Source organism: Chelonia mydas, chromosome 24, assembly GCF_015237465.2.
Source record: "Chelonia mydas isolate rCheMyd1 chromosome 24, rCheMyd1.pri.v2, whole genome shotgun sequence".
In the NCBI taxonomy this organism is placed as follows: domain Eukaryota; kingdom Metazoa; phylum Chordata; order Testudines; family Cheloniidae; genus Chelonia; species Chelonia mydas.
In genome coordinates, this window is record NC_051264.2 from 14018836 (window position 1) to 14031403 (window position 12568).

The 12568-nt window shown below is 50.5% G+C and overlaps 1 protein-coding gene across 1 annotated transcript in view; it reads right to left on the reverse strand.

The window, feature by feature from the left end:
• Positions 1-12568, reverse strand: part of LOC122463789 (IgGFc-binding protein-like) — a 49450-nt gene that overhangs the window by 25863 nt on the left and 11019 nt on the right. Inside the window, exon 2 of the mRNA XM_043535587.1 lies at positions 10518-10574. Coding sequence (XP_043391522.1) covers positions 10518-10572 — 55 coding nt within the window. The 5' untranslated portion in view covers positions 10573-10574. The remainder of the gene's footprint in view (positions 1-10517; positions 10575-12568) is intronic.

Here is a 12568-nt window from a genome sequence, read left to right on the forward strand (position 1 = left end):
GCGCCCAAACGTGGGGCCCTCAGCACTCACCTCGCCCGGCAAGGGTTTCAGACGCGTCACTCATCCGCTTCGTGGATCCCGGTGAGTATTTTTCGTTGTGGTAAGTATGGGAAGTTCCCTCTCTGCTTTGCAAGTGCAACATCGCACTGAGCTACAGTATTTGCTGCGTAAGGCTCAGCATGTCTGCCCCACTCGAGAACTCACTCTCCTGTTACAGGAGGTGAGTGCCCAGTGCCCGTGGTACCCTGAAGCTGGAACCCTTAAGCTAGCGGACTGGGAGCGGTTGGGCCAGACATTGCATGAAGAGCCTCGGGCGCCCGTGCAGGCTTTACATGCCTGGCACCTCTGCCGCGATGCGATACAGCGTGTCGCCTCGGACAGGCCCTCCGTCGCGAGGCTGGTGATCTCGCCACGCCCGTCGGCTCCTGCAGTCACCCCCCCTCCTACCGATGCAACACAGTGTGTCGCCTCGGAAGAACCTTCTCTCGCGCCAATAGAGGGACTGCCAATTCCGCCACCGCCGTCGGCTCCTGCAGCCATCCCTCTCCCTGCTTCGCCCCCAGTGCCTTTTTTACCACCGCCTCCCTTACCTTCCCCGCCGGAGCCGGTGTGTGATTACCCTCCCCCCCTAGGACCCCATGCTTCGGGGCCCCCCACGGGGTCGTCTGCATCTGCTCAGAGGCTTTCGCTGGTGCAACAAATGGTTCACGCAGCGAAGACTCGCTCAGATCTTACAGCAGAGGAGCTGGCTGAGCTGGTCTCAGTTTGTCCGGTGACCTGGCAGAATGACGACCAGGGCAACCCGGTTGGAACCTGGGTTACATTGCCTTACTCGGTGGTTAGAGAGGTAAAGAAGGCGATTCGCGAGTTCGGTCTGACTAGCACGTTTGTGCGTGGTCTCATTGAAGGGCTAGGTAGTGGGTACTCCTTGATCCCTGAAGATTGGAAGGCGCTGTTGCGCATGATGTTGTCACCCAGTCAGTATGTTATTTGGGTCAGTGAGTATCGGCAGGAGGCGGACCGTCAGGCCCAGATTCATAGAGCAGCAGGTGTTAATGTTATTTATGAGCAATTGGCAGGGGAGGGACAGTTTGCTACCGTTGAGCAGCAGACCCAACTCCCTCAGGTCTTCTTCCCTATCATTTCCACCTGCGCCCAGCATGCTTTCCGGAGGGTCCCGGATTCAGGCAAGCCTACAAAAAGCTTTGTCAGTATCCGTCAGGGTGCATCAGAGTCCTTTCTGGATTTTACCAACAGATTGCAGGAGGCTATCCTCCGACAGGTGGATAATGCTGTGGCCGCTCAGGAGATCCTGTTAAAATTGGCGGTTGAGAATGCGAATGAGGATTGCCGCCGTGCTCTCCAGACGGCGCAAGTCTCTGGCATTTTAGAGCTCTCAGACATGCTACGGGCGTGCCAGAACATCGGCACACAAGCCCATACGGCTGGAGTTCTGGCTGCCGCCCTGAGAAAAACCGGGAGGGCAGGGAAGCGTTGTTACCGCTGTGGTAAGGAGGGTCACTTTCAGCGGGAGTGCCGCTCATCTAAGGCACCCGCTCGACCCTCAAAGAAGTGCCCCAAGTGTGGGAAGGGCTATCACTGGGCTAATCAGTGTCGTAGCGGGTCGGGAAACCGCGCAGCGGGTACCCCCCGAACCCAGGGCCAAACGGGGGTGTTTCCCACTCAGACAACCGTTCCTCTGCCTTAAAATCCATAGACTCTATGAGGGCGGCGACTGCTGGAAGTGCAGGGCTTGATTTGATCATGCAGGAGGACACTGATTTTCGGCTGCCAGGGGAGGTCTGCGCCATACCTACTCAGGTGACGGGACCTCTCCCTGCCGGCTTTGTGGGTCTCGTTCTCCCTCGCTCTCATGCTGGGAAACAGGGCTTTTTTGTCATCCCCGGGGTCATTGATGCCGACTACACCGGCATTATTAAGGTTCAGGTGTGGACTCATCTTCCACAGTCGCTCCCGCGTGGACGGTCAATTGCACAATTGATTTTAGTCCCCTATCAGGTGCCAGCTGCCGAGGATCGAACTCGGGGCGGAGGCGGCTTTGGATCAACGTTGTCTCACTCGCCGTCTCACAGCACGTCCTCTCCACTTGTTGCTCTGACAATGTCAGTCCGCCCCTCGAAACCTCAGTTAACACTTCTCTTAAATGATGTTCCCTTCACAGGGCTGGTGGACACTGGAGCTGACGTTACGGTGATTCGTGATCCGGAGTGGCCGGTTAGTTGGCCTACGGTTCCTTCTAAAGAGTTGTGGGGGATCGGGGGTAGTAAACCCGGGCGACAGAGTTTGTCTTGGGTCACGGTCTCTAAACCGGGAGGCCGTGCCCTTGCTACTATCCGCCCCTTTGTGCTCCCTGTCCACCTCAATATTTGGGGCCGTGATTTACTTACAAAGCTGGACACCACCCTCGATATTAATATCTGATGGCTCAAAACCCTCCCTCACCCACATTGCCCTCCGCATTACCCTTGGTATGGCAATCCTTAGAGCTCGTCTGGATTGACCAGTGGCCCCTCCCTCTAGAAAAGCTGAAAGCGCTTCATTCGCTTGTGCAGCAGCATTTGCAGGCACAGCGCTTGGAGTGCTCTACTAGTCCCTGGAACACCCCGGTGTTCGTTATTAAGAAAAAATCTGGTGCTTGGCGGCTGTTACATGATTTAAGGGAAATAAATAAACGCATCCAACCTATGGGCCCCTTGCAGTTTGGCTTACCAAATCCAAATTTAATTCCTCAAACCGATCAGCTTTGTGTGTTAGATTTAAAAGATTGTTTTTTCACCATCCCCCTTTGCCCGCAAGATCGCGAAAAATTCGCGTTTACGGTGCCACAATATAATAATCAGCAACCCTCTCAAAGGTATCAGTGGAAGGTCTTACCCCAGGGAATGCAAAATAGTCCAACCTTGTGTCAGCTTTTTGTGGATCGGGCCCTCACCCCTTTTCGTGCCCGGTACCCTACGCTAAAGGTCTACCATTATATGGATGACATTTTGCTTAGTGGTCCCCAGGTCACGGAACAACAGATTGAATCTTTGTCTCAAATTCTCGGCCAAAATGGCCTGTTGGTGGCACCAGAAAAAATCCAACGCTCTTATCCCTACCACTACCTCGGCCATAAGGTTTTACAAACCTATGCTGCTCCGGTTCGTCCGGCACTAACTCTACCTCAACCCCTAACCCTTGTTAAATTACAACAGATTTTGGGTCATTTAAATTGGATTCGGCCCTATTTTCGTCTCCCCACCTCAATGCTGCAGCCGTTGTTCGAGCTCCTACGTGGAGCCCGAGCACCGGGTGCAGTTATTGCCATCACTGAAGAGCACATTGCCTGCATTCGACAAATTAATGCAGCATTGAGTCAGCAGTTTGTGGACAGACCCCCTGAGGTCCGTCCCCTACGGTTGATTCTTCTTGCCACCCCTCATACGCCCACTGCGGCTTTGTTTGTACCCCGTACGAATACAGCCGTCTCTATCATAGAGTGGCTGTACCTCTCCTCCACTCCTCCTCGGAATATTTACCCCTATCTAGATGCCCTGTCTGATCTTGTTCGTAAAGCCCGCCACCGTGCAGTGCAACTCACTGGCACTGATTTAGTTGATATTGTGTTCCCCTTGTCCCGTAGTGAATTTGATTACTTGTGCCACACCTCTTTGGCTTGGCAGGTTGCTCTTTGTGATTATGTGGGAGAAATTTCTTATAACCCCCCAAAAGATCCTCGGTTGGTAATTACCCAAAAGGTGCCTCTAATTGTTTATCGCCTTAGCCACTCTCAACCCATTGTTTCTGCTGTTACTCTTTTTACTGATGGCTCTTCACATCGAGGTGTTGTCACCTATCAATCCGGTGACCCCCCTCGCTGGCATTCTCGTTTTACACTGCCTCAGCGTTCCGCGCAGCGCTCGGAACTGGCTGCTGTTATTTTGGCCTTTCAACTTTTTGCTGATTGTCCCTTTAATTTAATTGTGGACACCCATTATGTTTATCAAGTGATTGATCATTTGCCCCTTGCCCTCATTACCCCTCAGGTCGATGCGGACCTCCTTCGCCTATTTTTGTCTTTGCAATATCTTATCTCCACTCGTAATTTTCCTTATTTTGTTGCTCACATTCGCAGTCATACCCCTTTGCCTGGGTCACTCACTGAGGGCAATGCGCGCGCCGATCGCGCGCTACGTGGTCAGGTAAATTCTCTTTTTTCTGACCCCATTGAAAGCCATGCCTTTTTTCATCAGTCTGCCTCTGTTTTGGCCCGGCAGTTTCACATTCCTACTGATCATGCACGTTCCATTGTTCGTTCCTGCCCCCACTGTGCCGCTGCTGCCCCTACCTTTTCTTATGCCGTTAACCCCAGAGGTACCGCAGCGAATCAGCTGTGGCAAATGGATGTTACTCACGTGCCACAATTCCGCCCCTATTCCTTTTTACATGTTTCTGTTGATACTTATTCGGGATTTCTCTGGGCAACCCCGCAGCGTGGGGAAGCCACTGCCAAAGTGATTCACCATTTGCTAGCCTGTTTTTCTGTTATGGGTCACCCAAGCCAGATTAAAACAGATAATGCCCCAGCCTACTGCTCCACAGCCCTCTCCACCTTTTGTGCCCGATGGGACGTCCGTCTTAAACACGGGATCCCTTATAATTCCACGGGCCAAGCCATTGTTGAACGTGCCAATCGCACGCTCAAAACCTTGCTTGATAAACAATTAAAACAAGGGGAGCTGCGTCTCCGAACCTTAGGAGACATTCAACAACAAATGCATATCCTTTTGTTTACTTTAAATAATTTAACGCTGAACGCAGATCAGCAGACCCCCGCGGATCGGCATTTTCACAAATCTGAGGTACTGGAAAGACCGCGTGTCTTTTACCGTCAGCTGCCTGATCCGCAGTGGCTGGGCCCAGTACCTCTAATCACTTGGGGTCGGGGATATGCTGCGGTGTCTCTCCCTGCAGGACCGTTGTGGGTTCCAGCCCGGTGTGTGCGACCGGCACTGAAACAGCATGGCATGGCGCCAGGGGCTGCCGAACCCCATACCGGAGTTTCAGCTGACCTTGGAGGAGAACGCGGTGCCTCCCGGGTCAACAACGGCGGGACGGAAACGGAAGAGGCGTAGCGCCCCAAGCCAGCCCGTGACATGGGGAGCAGTAAAAGCATTGGTCGCGGCGGCTCAACGAAGACTGGCAGCAAACCAACAGCCAGAGACTCCTGAGACCTTGTTTGTGGCGATTCTCGCCCAAATCACTGCTAACTCTGTACTGATTGTATGCCTTTTGTGCCTGCTATTTCCTGTAGGGGTTGGCTCGGAAGCGCTTCCCCCGTTACGGGCCCGAATGACGTATAACATATGGGAAAGACTGGCTTCAATAGCAAATGTTACCCACTTTTGTTTGTCTAATTCTGTAGAAGCCGGAGAATTGTTAGGTACATGCCTTATTCCAGTATGTCATCACCCTGAGGAGATAGGGAATGAGACGATGCTCGCTGCTTACGCGAATCTCTCTTCCCAGTACTCTGGCATGGCTAATTGGGGCCCGGCCTACTAAACCTTGCCTCACACGGCTATAGCCCTCCACACACCGTACCCGGCCGGGGCCAACGATGTCACCTGTGCGCGTGTGGTTAACTGCACTAGTACAAGCCATCTCTAGGCTGGCTGCGACAACTTTTTGGTTATGCTGTGTTTATAATCATTGGGCTTATTTTTTGCTGCTGCTGTGTACAATGTATTCCCTCTTTGCTACGGCTTTGTAGAGATACGCCCTGGCAAGCTCCCCGAGTTATGTCCTTGTCTGTTTGGGAGTTAAATTGCTCGCAAAAGCAAATTGACGGCTCCCATGAGAGGGCCGAGTATAATTAAACAAAAAGGGGGAGATGAAGGGCCCATGTTTGGTCCATCCACCTGCAAACAGTCAGGGCACACCCTGACCATTGTGAGGAGCAACACATTGCTCCGTCCAAGGACGAGGACCAGATATGAACCCTGGGAACTTGATTAAAGGTGGGAACTTGATTAAAGGACAGTAATCGTGGGAAGCTTCCTTGGCTTGGCCTTAAGGCCTGAGAATTAAGAATGTAGTAGATAGAAGCTGAAAAACAAGAATATTAATCAATGTCATGCATTCCTTTGCGGTGAAAGTAGGTAATGTGCAGGGGGGAGAAATATAATAAAGGAGAAGATGGAAAGCTGACAGGCAGCAGCCCATTTCAGCTGACCAGCTTGCTTGCTTGAATAAATCTGTGTTCTGTCTCATCATTGAACCGCCACACTTTATCCTGTCTCTGATCCAGCCAGTCCCCTGAACCTGGGGCCAGAATGAAAATGTTGCCCTCAAGGTGAAAGTCCCCATACCCCATTCCCTGAGCCAGCCAATCCCACCCACCAATCTGGGGCGAGGTTGGAACCAGCACCCTAGAAGCGAGAGGCCCAGTATCCCATTCCCTTAGCCCCTGAAATGTTGACCTCAGTATCTTATCTATGATCACTCAGACAGTCAATGACAACTCTGGGAACAGAGACCAGATTACCCGCAAAGCTACTTGCCCAAGGTTCCTTTGTCTACTTCTGCAGCTGCTCCTACCAGCTGGAGTCTCTGGCAATTGGGGCAAGGGGAGAAAGGAGGCACCATCTACTGCCCCCAGAATGGGAGGGGTTTTTCTTCTGCACAGTTCTGGACCCATGGGGTGCTGTGTGGAGTGGTGGCCCCAACTGGGTCCCATTTTTCCCCACCCGCATCAGAGTCACTGTCCCTGTTTTCTCAATTTTGCCTCTTTCACAAGCATCCTCCATCAAATCATCTACAATCACTCTTCTTTCTCTCTGCAGCAAGGCTAGTCTAAGGATTAGGTCAAATCCCCTCTACATGTAACAAAAGGAAATGTATACAGCAGTTCTTTAATCAGCAGCTGACAACATCTCCAATGAGAGGAGTGCCACCTTGGAAAGAAACCAGGACCCAGGGGACAGGTTCCCCCACATACTTCTTCCTGAGACCTTCTTATTCATGATTTTGCTCTTTCTTTGTTTCCTCCCTTGTGAGCCACTCCATCAGGCTTTATCTTCAATGGATTATTTACCACTTCCCTCCACTTCTCTGTTGTTGCTCCACAGAGGTGTGTCTTTGGTCACCTTCATTTTCCCCCTCTGCTCTCTAGGGCTCCGGTTTTTACATGTGAAATTTAAGCATTCCCTAGAGATATAAGGACTTAGGAACCCATCCATGGGACTGGATGTGCTGCATCCGAGAGTGCTAAAGGAGTTGGTGGATGTGATTGCAGAGCCATTGGCCATTATCTTTGAAAACTCATGGCAATCCGGGGAAGTCCCGGACGACTGGAAAAAGGCTAATGTAGTGCCCATCTTTAAAAAAGGGAAGAAGGAGGATCCTGGGAACTACAGGCCAGTCAGCCTCACCTCAGTCCCTGGAAAAATCATGGAGCAGGTCCTCAAGGAATCAATTCTGAAGCACTTAGAGGAGAGGAAAGTGATCAGGAACAGTCAGCATGGATTCACCAAGGGCAAGTCATGCCTGACTAATCTAATTGCCTTCTAGGACGAGATAAATGGCTCTGTGGATGAGGGGAAAGTGGTGGACGTGTTGTTCCTTGACTTTAGCAAAGCTTTTGACACGGTCTCCCACAGTATTCTTGCCAGCAAGTTAAAGTATGGGCTGGATGAATGGACGATAAGGTGGATAGAAAGTTGGCTAGATTGTTGCACTCAACGGGTAGTGATCAATGGCTCCATGTCTAGTTGGCAGCCGGTATCAAGTGGAGTGCCCCAAGGTTTGGTCCTGGGGCTGGTTTTGTTCAATATCTTCATAAATGATCTGGAGGGTGGTGTGGACTGCACCCTCAGCAAGTTTGCAGATGACACTAAACTGGGAGGAGAGGTAGATACGCTGGAGGGTAGGGATAGGATACAGAGGACCCTAGACAAATTGGAGGATTGGGTCAAAAGAAAACTGATGAGATTCAACAAGGACAAGAGCAGAGTCCTGCACTTAGGACTGAACAATCCCATGCACCGCTACAGACTAGGGACCGAATGGCTCGGCAGCAGTTCTGCAGAAAAGGACCTAGGGGTTACAGTGGACGAGAACCTGGATATGAGTCAACAGTGTGCCCTTGTTGTCAAGAAGGCCAATGGCATTTTGGGATGTATATGTAGGGGCATTGCCAGCAGATCGAGGGACGTGATCGTTCCCCTCTATTCGACATTGGTGAGGCCTCATCTGGAGTACTGTGTCCAGTTTTGGGCCCCACACTACAAGAAGGTTGTGGAAAAATTGGAAAGAGTCCAGCGAAGGGCAACAAAAAAGATTAGGGGACTGGAACACATGACTTATGAGGAGAGGCTGAGGGAACTGGGATTGTTTAGTCTGCGGAAGAGAAGAATGAGGGGGGATTTGACAGCTGCTTTCAACTACCTGAAAGGGGGTTCCAAAGAGGATGGTTCTAGACTGTTCTCAGTGGTAGCTGATGACAGAACAACGAGTAATGGTCTCAAGTTGCAGTGTGGGAGGTTTAGGTTGGATATTAGGAAAAACTTTTTCACTATGAGGGTGGTGAAACACTGAATGCATTACCTAGGGAGGTGGTGGAATCTCCTTCCTTAGATATTTTTAAGGTCAGGCTTGACAAAGCCCTGGCTGGGATGATTTGATTGGGGATTGGTCCTGCTTTGAGCAGGGGGTTGGACCAGATGACCTCCTGAGGTCCCTTCCAACCCTGATATTCTATGATTCTATTATTCTATGATCAACTGTCAATGGGATTTCTGCCCCCTCTGTGCCTAAATTGCTTTGGAAAATGAGATTTAGGCTCCTAAAAAAGTTAGGTGTTGCAAATATGGGTCAAGATGACTATACGAATGCCTGTCACCAAGGCCTCAGAGCACTGCCATGGTGTCTGAGAAAATAGGCACACCCTTGGGTGATATCCTCTGCTCCCATGGTCTTTCCTGTCCCTGCTGAGTGGATGACTCTTATATCTACTTCTACCACGTCCCCCAAAAGCTGCAGGCTTAACTAAAAACAGCTTAAGAAGTGCTCCTGTCTCCAACAACCAGATACCCAGTTCCCAATGGGATGCAAACCCCAAATAAATCCTTTTTACTCTGTATAAAGCTTATACAGGGTAAACTCATAAATTGTTCACCCTCTATAACATTGATAGAGAGGTATGCACAGCTGTTTGCTCCCCCAGGTATTAATACTTGCTCTGGGTAAATCAATATGTAAAAAGTGATTTTATTAAATATAAAAAGTAGGATTTAAGAGGCTCCAAGTAATGACAGACAGAACAAAGTGAATTACCAAGCAAAATAAAATAAAACACGCAAATTTAAGCCTAATACAGTAATAAAACTGAATACAGATAAAATCTCACCCTCAGAGATGTTCCAAGCCTCTTTTACAGACTAGACTTCCTCCTACTCTGGGTCCAGCAATCATTCACACCCCTGTAGTTACTGTCCTTTGTTCCAGTTCTTTCAGGCATCTCTTTGGGGTGGAGAGGCTATCTTTTGTGCCAGCTGAAGACAAAATGGAGGGGTTTCCCAGGGGCTTATATAGTCTCTCTCTTGTGGGTGGAAACCCCTCTCTCCCCCTGTGTAGAATCACAGCTACAAGATGGAGTTTTGGAGTTACATGGGCAAGTCACATGTCCATGCATGACTCAGTTCTCTACAGGAACGTTCCCAGGAAAACTCAGATGTGGACTGGCATCTATCAAGGTCCATTGCTAGCCAAGTACTTCCATTTATTTGAATAACCCCTTCACACTATGTTGACCAAATCTGCCTTAGGTACTTTCTACAGCAAACACTTTAAATACAAGCATAGAGCCAACGCTCATAACTTCAGATATAAAAAAGAAACATACATACAAATAGGATGAATACATGCAGTAGAACATAACCTTTGCAGAGATATGTTACATGGCATATCTAGCATAAAACATTCCAGTTATGTCATATTTACACTTATAAGCATATTTCCATAAAGCATTATGGGGTGCAATGTCACAGGTCCCTCAATGCCTACTGGCCAAGATAGTCAAGGACTCAACCCTGTCCTCTGGGTGTCCCTAAACCTCTGACTGCCAGAAGCTGGGATTGAATGACAGGGGTTGGATCACTCAGTAAATTGCCCTGTTCTGTTCACTCCCTCTGAAGCATCTGGCACCGGCTACTGTCAGAAGAGAGGATACTGGGCTAGAGGGACCACTGATCTAACCCAGTATGGCTGTTCTTATGTCTAGTCCTATCTGATGAATTTCTATGAGTTTTAGCCAATTTGTGATATCATGTGGAAAGTGGCAAGGCAAAATCTATGGCTCTGGGTGAACTTTGCTTTAAGATTTGGGTTCGTTGCTAGTTCCAGTTGCTTCATCGCAAAACTCAGGAGGGATAAATGACATGAAAAGGCTGAGCTTCATGCAGAGATAATTTATATGGAAAGACGTACAAATATCTGTGATATTGTTGAATACTCACTCCATAGCATGAATATCCAGGCCCAGAGGTGCAGGATGATATTTGCGAACCCCATGGCTAAAAACAGAATGAAAATACATCAGAAATTAATTAAGAACACAGCTACATTTTGTGTACCATTGTGAAATGTGAACAGACGCTTCCAGGCCTGTGCATTATATACAAAGAGTGCAGCCTAGTGACTCTCTGAGTGAGTAAATCTTTCACCGGCTCGTTCATAACTATAACATTTTAATCACGGAAGCTGGTTGAAAAAAAATCATGAAATACATAAACATTTGGAATTTAAAAATAATTTTAACCAGCTCCACCAATAATGTTGGTTAAATATTTGTTATCTATCTGTAACCACTGAAGTAGCTTAACAAAGATTTTGGTGGGAATTACCTTAGGTATTTTTTAAAGCAATTAATTTAGAACACAAACACATTTTGTGTCACATTTGTGAAATGTTGACAGAAGTGTTCTGACAAGTATATCACACAGCAATAGTGTAGGTTAGTGGTGTAGGGGAGAGATCTCAACATTGAGGTACAAACAGATATTCATAAAATTCTTATAACTGTTTTATTAGGTTGTTTGCACCTTTACTGAATATTAAGTTACATCTACAAGTACTTTATAGTCAAGGCACTTATAACAATACCATACTATATTTAGGGGGCTCAACCCCCTGCTCCTCCTTTCCCCTGGGGCCCCGCCGCCCTGATCCACCTCTTCCCCCGGGGATCCACCTCCCTGCTCCACCTCTTCTCCTGGGGCTCAACCCCATGCTCTTCCTTCCCCCCTGGGGCCCCAACACCCTTATCCTCCTCTACCCCCAGGGCTCCACCCCCTGCTCCTCCTTTTCCCCGGGGCCCCGCCGCCCTGCTCCTCCTTTCCCCCCAGGGCCCCACCACCCTTATCCTCCTCTACTCCCAGGGCTCCACCCCCTGCTCCTCCTTTCCCCCGGGGCCCCGCCACCCTGCTCCTCCTCTTCTCCCGGGGCTCCACCCCCTGCTCCTCCTTTTGCCCCGGGGCCCTGCCGTCCTGATCCTCCTCTTCCCCATGAGGCCCCACCTGTTGGTCAGTCTGAAAGCTGGAGCCCAGTGACTATATTCCCCCACTGTCCCCCTGTATGGAGCTGGCCAAGCCACTGGCCCAAGCCCCTCTCCCCACCTTGGAGCTAGCCTGAGCCCCTCTTGCCCCCATGGAGCTGGCCCGAGCCCCTTTCCCCTTAGCAGCAGCAAGCCATCTCACAAGAGCAAGTGACGGGAGGAGAGTGGGGAGAGGAGGGAAGGGAGCGAGTGGGGGGCGGGGTCTTGCAGGGCAGAGGCAGCATGAGGGTAGGGATTGGGGGTAAGGGGCAGTGCGGGGTCAAGGTCTTGAGGAGAAGGGGCAGCGTGGAGGGGGAATTGGGGGGAAGGGGTGTTACATCATGTGCTGCTCCCGGGGGCTCGCAAGCGAAGGCACATGGCAGCAGCAGTGCGTGTTGCATCACAGTGGGGCAGAGGGGTGGGACGCCAGGGCCCTGCCCACTCCAATCCCCATGTCCGGGGGCAGGCCCTACTGCCCAGGAGCTGGCGGGCCAGACCCGGACTGGGAGTGCGGCCAGTGCTGCCAGCCGGGCCATGGTGGGGAAGCTGGTGCTGCCCGAGGGCCCGAGGTGCTGGACAGGAAGCAGTGCGGCAAGCGGATGCTGGACAGCCCCAACTCTGACCTGCCGCCCAGCCCCAGCCACTGGCTGCTGCTGCTGACCCTGAGCGTACTGCACCCCCGCCAGGCTGCCCGAGCTGGACGCTGCGAGCCAGGCACTGCTGGTCAGTAGAGCCCTGCACAGTGCTATATGCATCCAGTATATACTGCTGGTGAGTAGAGTCCTGCACTTAGGACGGAAGAATCCCATGCACTACTACAGAATAGGGACTGAGCGGCTAGGCAGCAGCTCTGCAGAAAAGGACCTAGGGGTTACAGTGGACGAGAAGCTGGATATGAGTCAACAGTGTGCCCTTGTTGCCAAGAAGGCTAACGGCATTTGGGGCTGTATAAGTAGGAGCATTGTCAACAGATCA